The sequence below is a fragment of the Herpailurus yagouaroundi genome, unplaced genomic scaffold, assembly GCF_014898765.1.
Source record: "Herpailurus yagouaroundi ecotype Mexico unplaced genomic scaffold, PumYag 215, whole genome shotgun sequence".
In the NCBI taxonomy this organism is placed as follows: Eukaryota; Metazoa; Chordata; class Mammalia; order Carnivora; family Felidae; genus Herpailurus; species Herpailurus yagouaroundi.
In genome coordinates this window covers 138,201-150,862 of record NW_024412446.1, presented here as the reverse complement: position 1 = coordinate 150,862, position 12,662 = coordinate 138,201, and the positions used below count along the sequence as shown (strand labels likewise).

General features: G+C 49.6%; 2 protein-coding genes across 8 annotated transcripts in view; both read right to left on the bottom strand.

The window, feature by feature from the left end:
• Nucleotides 1-1,210: 1,210 nt before the first annotated feature.
• DHRS11 (dehydrogenase/reductase 11) lies at nt 1,211-11,373 on the bottom strand. Its single transcript, XM_040455117.1, is given in 8 exon segments — nt 1,211-1,392; nt 1,624-1,690; nt 1,892-1,984; nt 2,605-2,734; nt 3,132-3,226; nt 6,249-6,458; nt 9,122-9,210; nt 9,213-11,373. Coding segments are annotated over 8 exon segments (1,068 nt in total). The 5' UTR covers nt 9,439-11,373; the 3' UTR covers nt 1,211-1,234.
• Nucleotides 11,374-11,498: 125 nt separating this feature from the next.
• Nucleotides 11,499-12,662, bottom strand: part of GGNBP2 (gametogenetin binding protein 2) — a 35,006-nt gene continuing 33,842 nt past the window's right edge. For 6 of the 7 annotated variants that reach the window (XM_040455105.1, XM_040455109.1, XM_040455106.1 and 3 more), the window contains one exon: nt 11,499-12,131. In XM_040455105.1, coding sequence (XP_040311039.1) covers nt 11,928-12,131 — 204 coding nt within the window. In that variant the 3' untranslated portion in view covers nt 11,499-11,927. The remainder of the gene's footprint in view (nt 12,132-12,662) is intronic. The other variant, XM_040455111.1, reaches the window with a different exon arrangement.

Below are 12,662 nucleotides of genomic sequence, written 5' to 3'. Positions count from 1 at the left end.
TACTCTGCTTCCGGGTTCGGGCGGCCCGCCCCCTGCCCGCTGACGCACTGCGCATGCCCGACCGCCAGGCGGTGCCCACAGCGCCTCCTGCAGGACTAGCTGAGCCGCAGCCTTCTCTGTACCGCGACCCGCTGGGCTGCCCCCTACTACCGGCATCATTCTGTGCCTTTCGAGGTCCCAGAAGGCTGGAGGGCCACATTCACCCAGACACCGGCAAAAGCCACTTGAAAAGGGATGTGTTCCAACCAGGTCAGTCGTGGTGATTCCCCCCCGCCCCCCCCCGACATCCAGTCCACCACCAGGTGCTGGGGATTTTCCTCAGAAGCTTCTGCATCCAGCCCCTCCTCTGCACCTCCACTGCCTTGTAAAACCCTCAGCATCAGTCAACAGGACGCCAGCAGTAACTTCCTATCCCGTGGCGGCTGATTCTCCAAGTGACAGCTCTGTGCCTCTCCTGCACCTGCTGACAAGCCAACTGATGTCCTTGGCCCATAGGTAATCACCAGACTCTTTGCTCAGCACACAGACCTCCGGTGATCCAGGCAGCAGCTTCCTTTTCGGCCCCATCTCACTCCTGCACTACATTCTGTGCTGTTCCCATGACATTGCCTGCTTTTTTGGCCTCCCGGCCTTGTATCCACTGTTGTCCTCTTTCCTGGCTGGCAAACTCCTACCCATTTCCAAGACTCAACCCAAACCCACATCTGCTACCTAAGGTAATCCACACTCCAGGAGTGATGCCCCAAAGCGCCCACCTTCCCACTCACCTGGAAGAAATTCTGAGGCACAACCACCCCTGATCACAGAAAAGGAGAAAGAACAGAAAGATACTCCTGAAGCCAAGGTAGGTTGTTGCAATTTTTCTTTTTTAATTATCACAGTGAAACCCAGTTGGGAGGCAGGGCCTGATATTCAGCTGCCATAGTCAGTGTGGAGTGATGACCCCACTGGGAGCAGAGAAGCCAAGCCTGGGCTGGAGAACAGGGGTGGGTGAAGAGAAGAGCCAATAGGGGCAGTAGGGCAGGGAGAGGAGGAAGCCTAGGGCCTTGGAGAGCTATTCAGATAGAAGGTGAGGGCTTCTCTCTGCCACCTCCTCCTTGAGGGACAGGGGTTGGGGTACAAGAAGATAGGGGGAAGCCCCCCTTTTGGCCACAGTTCCTTCCCTAGGTCAAAAGGAAGAGACCAAAGAGAGCACACAAAGGCCAAGGAGACTAAGAAGCAGACCAATAATGAGTTAACAGGTAAAACAATCGGGGACACCTAACCTCTCCCCAGCCCACTGTTCATATTTGTGGTGGAAGTAATTTGATAAGACATAAAAACTTCCAAAAATTTGTAGCCCCTGGTGGGTTGGAGAGAGGAAGCAGAATCCAGGAGTCTGGAAATCAACACCTAAAATCCAGAGGCAGGAGCTAAGCCGTGAGGCGTGGGGACGGAAGACAGAACTCCCCACAGGAAACTAGATCACCTACTCTGTGGGCCTCATCTGGATGTCTCCAATCTGCTGGAAGGCACAAGGCTTGAAGCAGACAGGATGCTCTCCCCACCCGCTAGGCCTCCCTGTTGTCCTCCTCTGGGATGGCTGGGCTCTTCCAGGGGGTGGACAGTCAAGGCCAGACTCACCTGGACACGTGGAAGGGTGCTTGAGGACATAGATGACAGCCTCAGCCACATCTTCAGGTTTGAGACACTGGAGAGTATGGGAGGAAAGAGGGATGGTGAGGGCAGAGTGAACCTCCCACCTCTGACGTCCTCTCCAACATCTTCATCCCCACCCCAACCCTCCAGGAGGGGTGACAGGCTGGCTAGAAGAGTGTGGTCTAAAGGCCAGGGTTCCCTCTGCATTCACTTAGGGAGTGAGTGGCTCACTGGCCTCAGAGTGAGGCCTCACCTTTATGCGTTCATAGATGGAAGCTGCCTTCTCAGGGTCCTTATTGTGGAGTTTGAAGGAGAATTGTGTCTCCGCCACTTCTGGAGAGATGCACTGGACCAACAGAGAGGGCCTGCTCAGGAGCTGAGCTGAGCCCTGCCTCCATCCCAGTCAGAAGCTAGGCTTAGGGGAGAGACAGGGTGGAAAACACGGGGGCCCCCCTGCTTCACAGTGATGGCTGCCCAATGTCCAGCAGCCACCTCCTCCTCCCAAAGCTGCCACTAGCAATGATCACAATGACACCTACCACCTATGGAGCCCTTCTCAGGTAAGTGTTTTACAAAATGGTGTCCCTTAAGACTTCATCACTGGGTCGGTATCACCATCTCCATTTTACAAATGAGTAAGGCTGAGGCTTGGAGGGGTTAAGTGAGTTGCCCAAGGTCATGTGGCCTTTCAGGGAAGAGCCCAGAGTCTGGGTTTACAGCCACAGTTTCCCACAGCCCCTGCTCTCCTTCAGTCTCACCTACTGTGTTCCCTTCTGGTCAGCCCCCTCCCATCTCAAAGTCAGTGACATGAAGCTCAAAGGGCTACTCAGGGTCATGCCAGCAGCAGCAGAGCCCAGGAGCTCTGTGCCCCTCACACTCCCAGCAGGGCATCCTGGACAGTATGAGTGTGGGGTGCAGAAGGCCTGTGCCTACCCAGTCCCCACCAGGGCCAGGCCTCACCCTCACTGTGGCTCAAATGTGGGTCTGGGCCTCCCGAAGCTCTTGCCTCAGTCCCTCTGTCAGTGTGGTGATGGCATACTTGGTAGCACTATAGAAATGGATCACGGAGTGGGGTGACACTTGGTGACCAGACATGCTGGGTGGAGGAAAGGAGGAGAAAGAGAGTAAAGCTGCTGATGGACCAGCAGTGCCCCCTGCTGGACCAGTCAGCCCCACCACCTAGATGCTGCAGGAAAGCCTTCTCAAGGGGACCTCTTTACAGGCCATCCTGGTGGCCCACTGATGTAGCTCCAGCTATTCAAGCAGCTCCTGTAAGTCCTGCTCTTCCTAGAAGTCCAACTAGGGGCTGGCACTTGATATACACTATTCTTTCTCTCGCCATAATTGTGCCATTTGGCTGTTAACTGGGTATTAAGTCCCTATTTCACCACCAATGAAACTGATGTCCAAAGAGGTCAAATGAACTGCAACAGATCACTCAGCTTGGAGGGTGAGTGATGATCTGAGCTTTAGCCCTTGTCCACCTGCCTCACCTGTTGATATTAATGATGTGCCCGTCATCCACCTTCCATTCCTTCATGGACTGGTAGGCTTCCCGTGTGCAGATGCTGAGGGCCAGCATGTTCACCTGCAGGCCAGGGAGGGCAGTGGGGTATCTCTAGCTTGGGCCCATCTGAGCAGGTAATAGAGCCACAGAGCCCATCCAGGGGAGTGGCATTCCAAAACAGTGTCCAGGTCCTACCTGAGACCAACAATGGTTCCAGGGTACCTTGCCTTAGGTGCCTCTCCCCCTAAAGCCACCAGCCCCAGCTGAGAGCAGTGCTAATTCCTCTCTGCAAGTAACCCCCGCCTCCAAGATTCTGCAAACAGCAGTGGGAAACTCCCAAACTCATCCATGACCCAGAAACCCTCCCTGTCTTGGATGTCTCCTCTACAAACAACAGAACCTCTGCCTTAGAGAACGATCTCCTTTTCTTCCTCAAATACCCTCTCCTCTCTTATCTGGGTCAGCTTCCCTGGCCTTGCTCTCTAAAAAGCCTAAAATCCAGGGCGCCTGGGTGGCTCAGTCAGTTAAGCGTCTGACTTCAGCTCAGGTCATGATCTAGTGGTTTGTAGATTCGAGCCCTGCATGGGGGACTGCACTGACAGCTCAGAGCCTGGAGCCTGCTTCAGATTCTGGGTCTCCCTCTCTCTTTGCCCCTCCCCCACTCACGCTCTGTGTCTCTCTCTCTCTCTCTCTCAAAAATAATAAAAAAATTAAAATAAAGATAAAAAGCCTAAAATCCTTCCAAAATGGCTTTAAAAATCTCTCTCCTTGGTGTGCCTGCATGGCTCAGTAGGTTAAACATCTGACTCTTGATTTCAGCTCAGGTCATGATCTCACAGTTTGTGTGTTCAAGCCCCATGTGGGGCTCTGCGCTGACAGTGCAGGGCCTGCTTGGGATTCTCTGTCTCCCTCTCTCTCTGCCCCTCCTCCCTCCCCTGCTTGCCTGTGTTCTCTCTCTCTCAAAATAAACATTTTAAAAAAATAAATAAATAGTGGCTCAGTCAGTTAAGGGTCTGATTCTTGGTTTTGACTCAGGTCATGGTCTCATGGTTCATGAGTTCCAGCCTCACACTGGGGTGGGTGCTGACAGCTCGGGGCCTGCTTGGGATTGTCTCTCTGTCTCTCTCTCTCTGCCCCTCCCTCACTCATGCGAGCACGCTTTCTCTCGCTCTCTCCCCTAATAAATAAGCTTAAAAAAAAAAAGAAAGAAACCTTTAAATAAATTAATTAATTAATTAAAAAAAAATCTCTCTCCTCAAGTATAGACCCTAGCCTCTCTCTGCCTTACCCAGCTACTCTCTGCTCCTTTCCTATCTCCTCCCTTAAGACTATAAGTAGAGAAGGCCTGACCTTCCTTCCTTCCATGCCTTCCTCTAGACTCTGTTCCATCTACAAGATTAGGCACAGAGACTCTTTATGGGGGCGGGGTAGCTGGTCAGAAGATGGCAGGGGACCTCCTAAGCACATGGGGGCTTTCTGCCTTCCTTGGCCTCTGCCAGAGGTGACCCAAAATCCCCACCCTTCATCGAACAAAGGCCTGAAGAAGTATCTCAGCTCCAAAGCTCCTGCCAAGCCACACCCCTGCCCCATGAGGACAAGCACAGATAAAGCTTTCAGCAGGTCCTCAAGTCTCTCCTCCTGAGAAGAGACAAGACCAGCCAGGATATTAGATGTTTCTCTTTATCAGGTGTCAGAGCCAGGCATCAGGACAGAACACCCTCACCATGAACCTGCCTCAGCATTCATAGCAGAAGGACACGAGGACCTTTTTCTGGCCCGCTTAGCAATGTGTATTTATGAGGCAGAAAACTCAACTCTGAGGACAGATGGAATAAGAGAAACAGGTCCCTGAGACCAGGGGAGTGATTCTCCTAAGGCTGGTGGGGTGGAGGGTGGAGATGTCTCAGAAGACGATCCTAATAGAATTACATAGTGTTGAAGCTGGAAAGGGCCTTAGGGACTCAAATATATGTCCCTCATTTTACAGATGTGCAAGATCTCAGATCTCCCAGAAGGCTGTCTGAGGGCAGGGATAGTGCTTCATTTTCACTGTTCACTGTTTCAATGTTCATTGTTCATTTCTAGGCCCAAGCAACTTTTAGGTGCTAAATCGATTGTGGGAAAAAGATCCATCCCATGTACACACTGTTTTCAACTTCTCAGGATACTTTTATACCCTAATATTGCCCCATAATATAGTCTAGAAGTTGAAAACCCATGTCCTGAAGGCTGTGTTTGGTCTGTACAAAGTTTTAAAACATTTGTAATTCACTCCCAATGTGCATTGGAAGCTTTCATTCCCTCAAAAAATATCTATTGAGTGTTTATGGGCTGAGGCCGTAACAGAGAATAAACCAGACAAAAATCCTTGCCCTTGTGGAGCTGAGGTTTTGGTAAATGGGAGGGGTAGGATGTCACATAAAAACCCAGGCTCTCCACTCCTCTCAAAGAAATGATAAGATCTGGCCACACTGGACCCACAGTGCTCCACAGCAGGGATGCTGGATTTCAGCAGCCACCCTTGTACTTGGCCATGTGCTCTCCCACTTACTGCAGACTCCCCTGACTCACCTCACTCATTTAGCTATTTACCTGGCCCCAGGGGATACTGGGGTTTGTGGCCCCAGATATTGATGTGTGTTCACCCCAATTAAATGTGACAAGGCTGATAGAGAATAACCACCTGCCTGAAGCCACACCATGACTGGCAGGGCTGGGTGAGAACCTCATCTCCTGTCTCTTGGTTCCTTTTCTTGTAAGACCATGTTCTCAAGCACTCAGCACGGTGCCAGCACATGGGAACATTCAATAAATAGCAGTTCTCTTCCCTACCAGTCTTTCTTCCAGTAGAAGGAAATCAGCCTGGACTTTAAGAACTGCCCCTTTAAGGGACTCAGAGGAAAGAAGAATGGAAAAGATATGGCCATTCATCCACTCACTATGCCTCTGGTAGGGAAAGAAGCAAGGGGAGAGTCAAGGTGCCCCAGTTATGAAGCCAAAGTTCCCTCCTGTTACATGTCCTATCCTGAGCAGCCCTCTGGTTCACAAAGCCCTGGCTCCCCATTCTCCTCCCAACCCCCCACTCCAGGTCTGCAGCCCTTACATTGAACATGTCCTTCCAGCTGCTGTTGTTGCCTGAGAGCAGAGTGTCAGGCCAGGCCAAGCCAGCATTGTTGATGCAGATGTTCACACCACTGTGCTGAGAGCAGACAGCCAAAAACGTGGAGAGGATGTCCTCCTCACTGGACAGATCACATCTGTGGGGGATCAAAGTCCTGGGGTAGCCTATACTCTTACATTTGGCAGCCAGCTCCTATGAAACCCAACAAGGGGCTAACTGGGGTGAGCGGCTCCCACACCTTCCCACCCAGAAACAGTCTTCTTCTGCTGTCACCACTCAGAGAACTCTCTCCTTTGACAGTCACCTTCCAGCCATATAGTTGTTGGGACTACTTGTCCTCTTTGATCAAAGTCCAGGGGATAAGAGCACTCCCTGAGTGAGGGGAGTATAGGAATGGAGTTGAAATCGTCAATGGAAGACTCTCACAATAAACTTGAATCTTCATTTCTGAGAAGAGAGTAGGGAGCCAGTGGTCCAAGGCATAGCATGATCTCCATCTCTTCTGCCTCTCCTCCAACAGGAACCCCTTCTCTGCTTATAGGTAAGCTACACCTCTCACCCCACCCCCTGCTTCTTCCACCAGCACCAGGAATCACTGAGCTGATTATGCCAGGATTCTCTCCCCTCCCCTTGCCTCATCTAGCTCCTTCCAGAGGGCTTATGTCTGAACAGTCACCCTCCCTCCACAGAATGCAGCCAGTTGGCTCTCAGATTGGGCCCAACTGCCAGTCTCCCCTTGCCCTACCTATAGGAAAGGTCAGGAAGTCAGGACAGATTCTTTCTCTCTGTCCCACAGTGTACCATACTCTACCCCAAAATTTCTTGAGATATGATGAAGCAAGTTAGGTGGCAGGTGACACTGGGAAGCCCTAGTGTATCGACAGGGACCTCAGCACACGGAGGAGCCCTGAGATGGAAAGACCTGAGAATACAGAGCCACTGGGAGGTGGTTGTGAGGGATGCAGACATTCAGAAGCAGAAAGAAACCAAGCTCCGTGGCCTTAGAGGCCAGTGAGTGGGCATCTGAGCCTCATAAAGGTGACTGTACATGTACAGGAGGGAGAGAGTTGGGTGGTAGGGGGTGCCCTAGAGAAAGGCCAGCTTGGGCCAGTTGCCTTGGCCTGGAACCCTTCCCTCCCCGCCAAGTCAAGATGGGAATAAAGGGCTGGCTCAGGTGACCTAGGAAACTCTTTTCTGCTTTAACTTTCCAAGAGTTCAAAAGGTATGGTCCTCTGGGACTTAGAAGGCCCCCTTTACCCAATTTCACCTATTCACAACCACCTCAGGAAATAGGGCTTCTCTCTGTCGGAGGCCAGAACTCAAACTCTGTTTTAGTATCAATTAATAAAAGCAAACTAGGCACAAGGAAGCCTGGGATTCTCCCCTTCCCTGGCATGCAACTTGTCCCTTCCACCTCCAGACTCAAATCCCTGCAAGAAAGCCAGAATGAAGGGCCTGGGGACATCTTTCTCCCTGTCGCTGCCTTCTCTTTGTCCCACCTGTCCTCATCTATCTTCAGAAATGACTTGAAACCATGTCAGTCCCCTCACAGAACAGGCATTTCCCCCTCATTAAAAGAGTCATCTTGGGGCTGAGTGAACAGCCTGAGGATCCCCCTTGAAGCTCAGGGACCCCCTTTCCTGGCTGGTTTGGGGTAGTAGGAAGAGAAGGCAAGAGTGACTTTAGACTTAAGGAATCCAGTGGTCTAAGCCCTGGTCTGATCCTCTAGGCTCCAAGGCTAGGGTTGGGCCCTGAACTCCTCAGAATAGGAGAAAGGGAGGAGGAGAGTAGGGCAGTGGTGCAGCTGGGTGACCTTGGGACTATCTAGGTGGCTATAAAGTGTACCTTTGGTCAGCAGAAGGGGAGGGGAAAGCCCTCCTTCTGGTACACCTTCTCCCTCTGTCCCCACCCAAAGCCTCCTGGTGCAGGGATTTTGAAAAATGGTGGAGATAAAGCCCTGCAGCTAATCGCTAGCCCAAACCCTGAGAGTGATCTTGTCAGGTGCAAATCCAAAGATGACCTATGATGAAAATTTCCCATCTTCTTCCTTCCTGTTACAACATGGCCAACTTCATTTTTCTATGAGCTCTTGTTGCTCACAACTTGGGGCTTCCAACCCTAGTTTAAGAGAAAAAACAGTAGTTCCAGTTCCGTATTGCTTTGTCCCCTCAGGGCTTACATAGTCAATGCCCTATTTCACCCCTCAGTCCCACCCAAGACAGTGCAATTGGAGAAAGGTCGATCTGTAAATATCCCATTGGTCTGTTAGGCCCATTTGGTAAGGGTTAACCCTCAAATTGAGAGTTGGGGAAGGAGAGGGTGAGTTTCTTCTGAAAAGCTCTATTCCCACCCCACCCTCAGTGCTGGGTGAAAAATTATCATGATCAAAACCTCTAGTTCCTGTTCATCTGGCTGGCCAGCCATTTTGGTTGGCTTTGTGGACTTAGTCTGGGGACTAGAGGAAACAATCTAGTAGCCAATTTAGCAACTGAGGCCAGAAAGCTTTCTTTCCTTCTCCCTGGCTGCCTAGCTAGCCCTGATCTCTGGCTTCCCTTTTCCTCAGCCGACCTGGGCAGGCAGATCGGCACGGAGAAATATGCCAAGGAGTTGGTACACTGGAGTAGAGGCTGTTAGGAGTAGGGTCTCCTTAAAAGAAGGGACTTCATGAAAGGGAAAGTAGAGGCTTGCCCTACTGGGCATCTCATCCCTCATAGTCTGATCCGGTTGCAAATGGCCTTGGGGGAGCAGCAAGTGAGGGCAGCGTCGCAGCCTAGGTCAGACCACTCCGCCTCCCGGACCGTACACCAGCGGAAACAACGCCTCCCAGAAGGTCCCTCTCCCCGGCGGGGACTTACCTCGATGTTGCTCACGGGGCGGGCACAACCCACTACCTTCAGTCCCTGCTGGACGAGGGCCCGGGCCACAGCCGCGCCGATGCCCCCGAAGCTCCTGTCACCAGTGCAAGCCGTTCACGCCACTGCTCCATGCCGGTCCTGGCCATGGTCCCCAGCCGCCCGCCCACCTCGCTCCGCGATACGGACATTTGGATCGCGGAGCTCCTCCCCGGGTCGCAAGGGCTCGGACGCATTTTGGTCACCACCGAGGCCGCCGTTGCCGATCTGGCCCCCCCCCCCCCCCCCCCGCTCGGAGCCGCGCCTGAACCTGCCTCCATTCTGCCCGGCCCGGGCTGGGGCTCCACCCTCCGCTTCTCCGCGACCGACCACAGCTAGCAGGAATCAGTCGCGACCTTCCCGCCTCTTCCGGCCCCGCCCCATGCTTGACGGGAGGTGGGAAACTGTGCTTTCCTCTGTGCCGGCGGGTGCAGAGGGTTCCCGGGTGGCCTGTGGTCCTGCTTTGGTGAGCTCTTCCCTTAGGGGCAGGGAAACCGAGGTTTAGGGTGGGGCTTGCTCCAGGCCCGAGGCCGTTCGTATTCTTGCCCCCTTGTTCAGTCTCCCCTCCCAGTTCCTGACCCCTATGGCAAGAAGGAGAAATTACGGGCTCTTAAGGTGACTCCAACGCCCGCCCTCTGGCTGATGCGAAGGATTCAGCCTAGAAAAGGCTCAGTGCCTCAGCTATCATCCCTGAGTTACCCTCTCAACCCTACCTGATCCCTTGGCTTTACTAGAATGACAACTCAAGGTTAAAAATGGAAACACCCTCCAGTACACGTGTGTTAGGGGATTGTATCCCTCCCTACTGGCCTACTGTCTCCAACTGTCCTAGACCCTCCCACTCCCAGTGAAAAAATATATCACTGTGTACCAAAGATTAAAAGCAAAAGCTAACATTTACTGAATGCTGTGTAATTGGCACTTCTAAGCATTTTAAATATATTAGCATATGCACATAAACTCTTTAAGATACTACGTATTAGGCTTCATTTTGTAAGTGACTGAGACAGAAAGGGGTAAAGCATGGTTTGGACTTTAAGCCATGCAGTCTTAGGTCCAGGGGATGTGCTCCTAAACTGCCTTCATTCCATTCTGCCTTTTGTCTCTTCTTGGGTTGTTGGTTTTGCTCTCTGACCACTCAGGACGTTCCATCAAAACTCTGAAAACTGCCTTACATCTGCATCCTTAATATAGCTATCTTCCAAAGAAAAACACATCTCTGCATAACTACTGGAATCCCTCCACTGCAAGCAATGGCATAAGCAGTATGTGAGGCTGGTTTATTCATTCACCAAGTACTCATGTGTTTGGCCCAAGGATAAAGATTAAAACGGAATAAAACCAGTCCTTGCTTTTAGGGATCTCAGGAGAAAACTTGACAAGTGGTTAAGAAAGGTTTGAGCTCAGAGCCAAGGGCTCTGGGGGGCCCTTAGTAATTTTTTATGGATTCCAGGATGAAAGTAAACAAAGGCCAGAGAGGAGTCATGACTCATTTTTACCTCTGCCCCATCCCTATGCAACACTTAGATTTGAAAAGACAACTGAAGAGGTGTATCAAAGAAATGCCACCAACTATAAAAATTAAATCTAAGCTTTTGCTGTTGCCCACCTGAAATCTGATTAAGTGGTACACAGCCCATAAAATTCACTGCATCCCCACTGCACAGAGGTATTGACTGTCCCACTACTTGCCTGCTGCCCACCAATATTATCAACATTGAGACACAAAGCTCTGAGCACATGTGTTTATCGAACTATTGACTCAACCTTTTAAATGGCAGCCAAGTGCTATTCCTGGGGGAATCTCTTCTCTCCTTCAGTACTCACAGTTCATGAAAGCAGTAAACTGTAATGCCACAGTGACTTTATTGTTGGAAACCAGATAAGGAGTATGCACTTATGGACCGCAACGTGGTTAGCTCTAGGCGCAGTCTTTTGGTCCCTGGTCTACATGCTAAAGTAATTACTTTTCAGACAACCCTTGGTTGAAATTCTGCCAAGTTCTGTTTTCATTCTTCCAGTTCAGTATGAATCTCTGAATTTAAGGCACTTTATGTTAAGTGATACCAGGGAATTTTAAATAATAGCAATTAATCTCATGAGAAAGATGCTAGCCAGTATTTAAGGGTATTGCAGCAAATTTATTCTTTCAAAACAAAAGACTGAAAACTGCTTTTCTCAGCTCTAGTCAAGGGAAGAGTTTTGTCCTCAACAATTTGTATCTCTATCCTCATTTGCTCTTCATCCTAACATCAACACTGGTCAAATACCAAGTTCAGAAGTGGCAAATATGAAAATACTGCCACACATTAAGTAGAAACATGTACACCAATTTTTACTATGCATATTAATAAATATTCTTTATTTTAAATTTTGCACATTGCGCTTTAACATTACATCCAAACATTTTGCAAGTGGATGTCTACTTTGTAAAACCATATATTCAGCTCATTGTCATTTCTGTACAGAAGTATAAGTACAACATTACTTTTTGCCACTAAGTTGCTTTAGTAAGTCTCACAGGAAGAGAAACATTTAATGAAAAGAGATGGCTTAAATCATATGGCAGGCCTGCGCAGCCACGCAACTAAAGACACAAGCCTGAAGAAAGAACTAATGAGGTTACCTCCACCGTCTCCCAAAACAAGAAAGAATCACATTGATTTAAAATTTTGCCATAAGTCACTAAATTAAGAGTTTTTTTTTTTGAAAGAGAAGGCGCAGTAGTCATCTTGAGTGTTTCATTGAAAGACAGAGCTATTTTATTTATTTAATTTGCTCCAGCCGTTGTCAACCAGCCACTACAGATGGGCCTCTTGTGATCATTTAAGCGGCAGTATTTATTAAATTTCTCCTTCAGATGCTGTCGGTATTGTTCTCTATTGCTGTAGAAAGACTGGTTATTAGCCATAAATGACTGTATTTCATCTTGTGAGATAAAGATTTCCTCATCTGAAGTACATTCAGACTCATCCTGCAAATTAAAGCAGTAGTTAAGATTATGACTTAAATTAAGAATGCAAAATGCTATGCTGATGGAGGACAGCTAAAAATTCAGGCAAACTAGCCTTTTAATTTCAATTCAGTCACATGAAGTCTTTCATTGAACTGTTTACAGAACAAGCATAATGTCACTCCATCTTAGAAAGTACAAAGTAAGAATAAAATCCAACTTAACTCAGTTTGAAACTCTGGATTTATAATTTGTCTTAGAAGACCTATAAGCCTAAGAGACTCCCAACCTTTGCCTTAGAAAATGACTAATTAGATAACTAGACTTTAAATAAAAACTTGAGGGGCACCTGGGTGGCTCAGTCTTAAGGCTAAGCATCCGATTTCAGCTCAGGTGATGATCTTGTGGTTTGTGAGTTTGAGCCCCACGTTGGGCTCTATGCTGACAGCTCAGAGCCTGGAGCCTGCTTTGGATTCTGTGTTTCCCTCTCTCCCTGACCCTCCCTCTGCTCGCGCTCTCTCAAAAAAATAAACTTTAGGGGCGCCTGGGTGG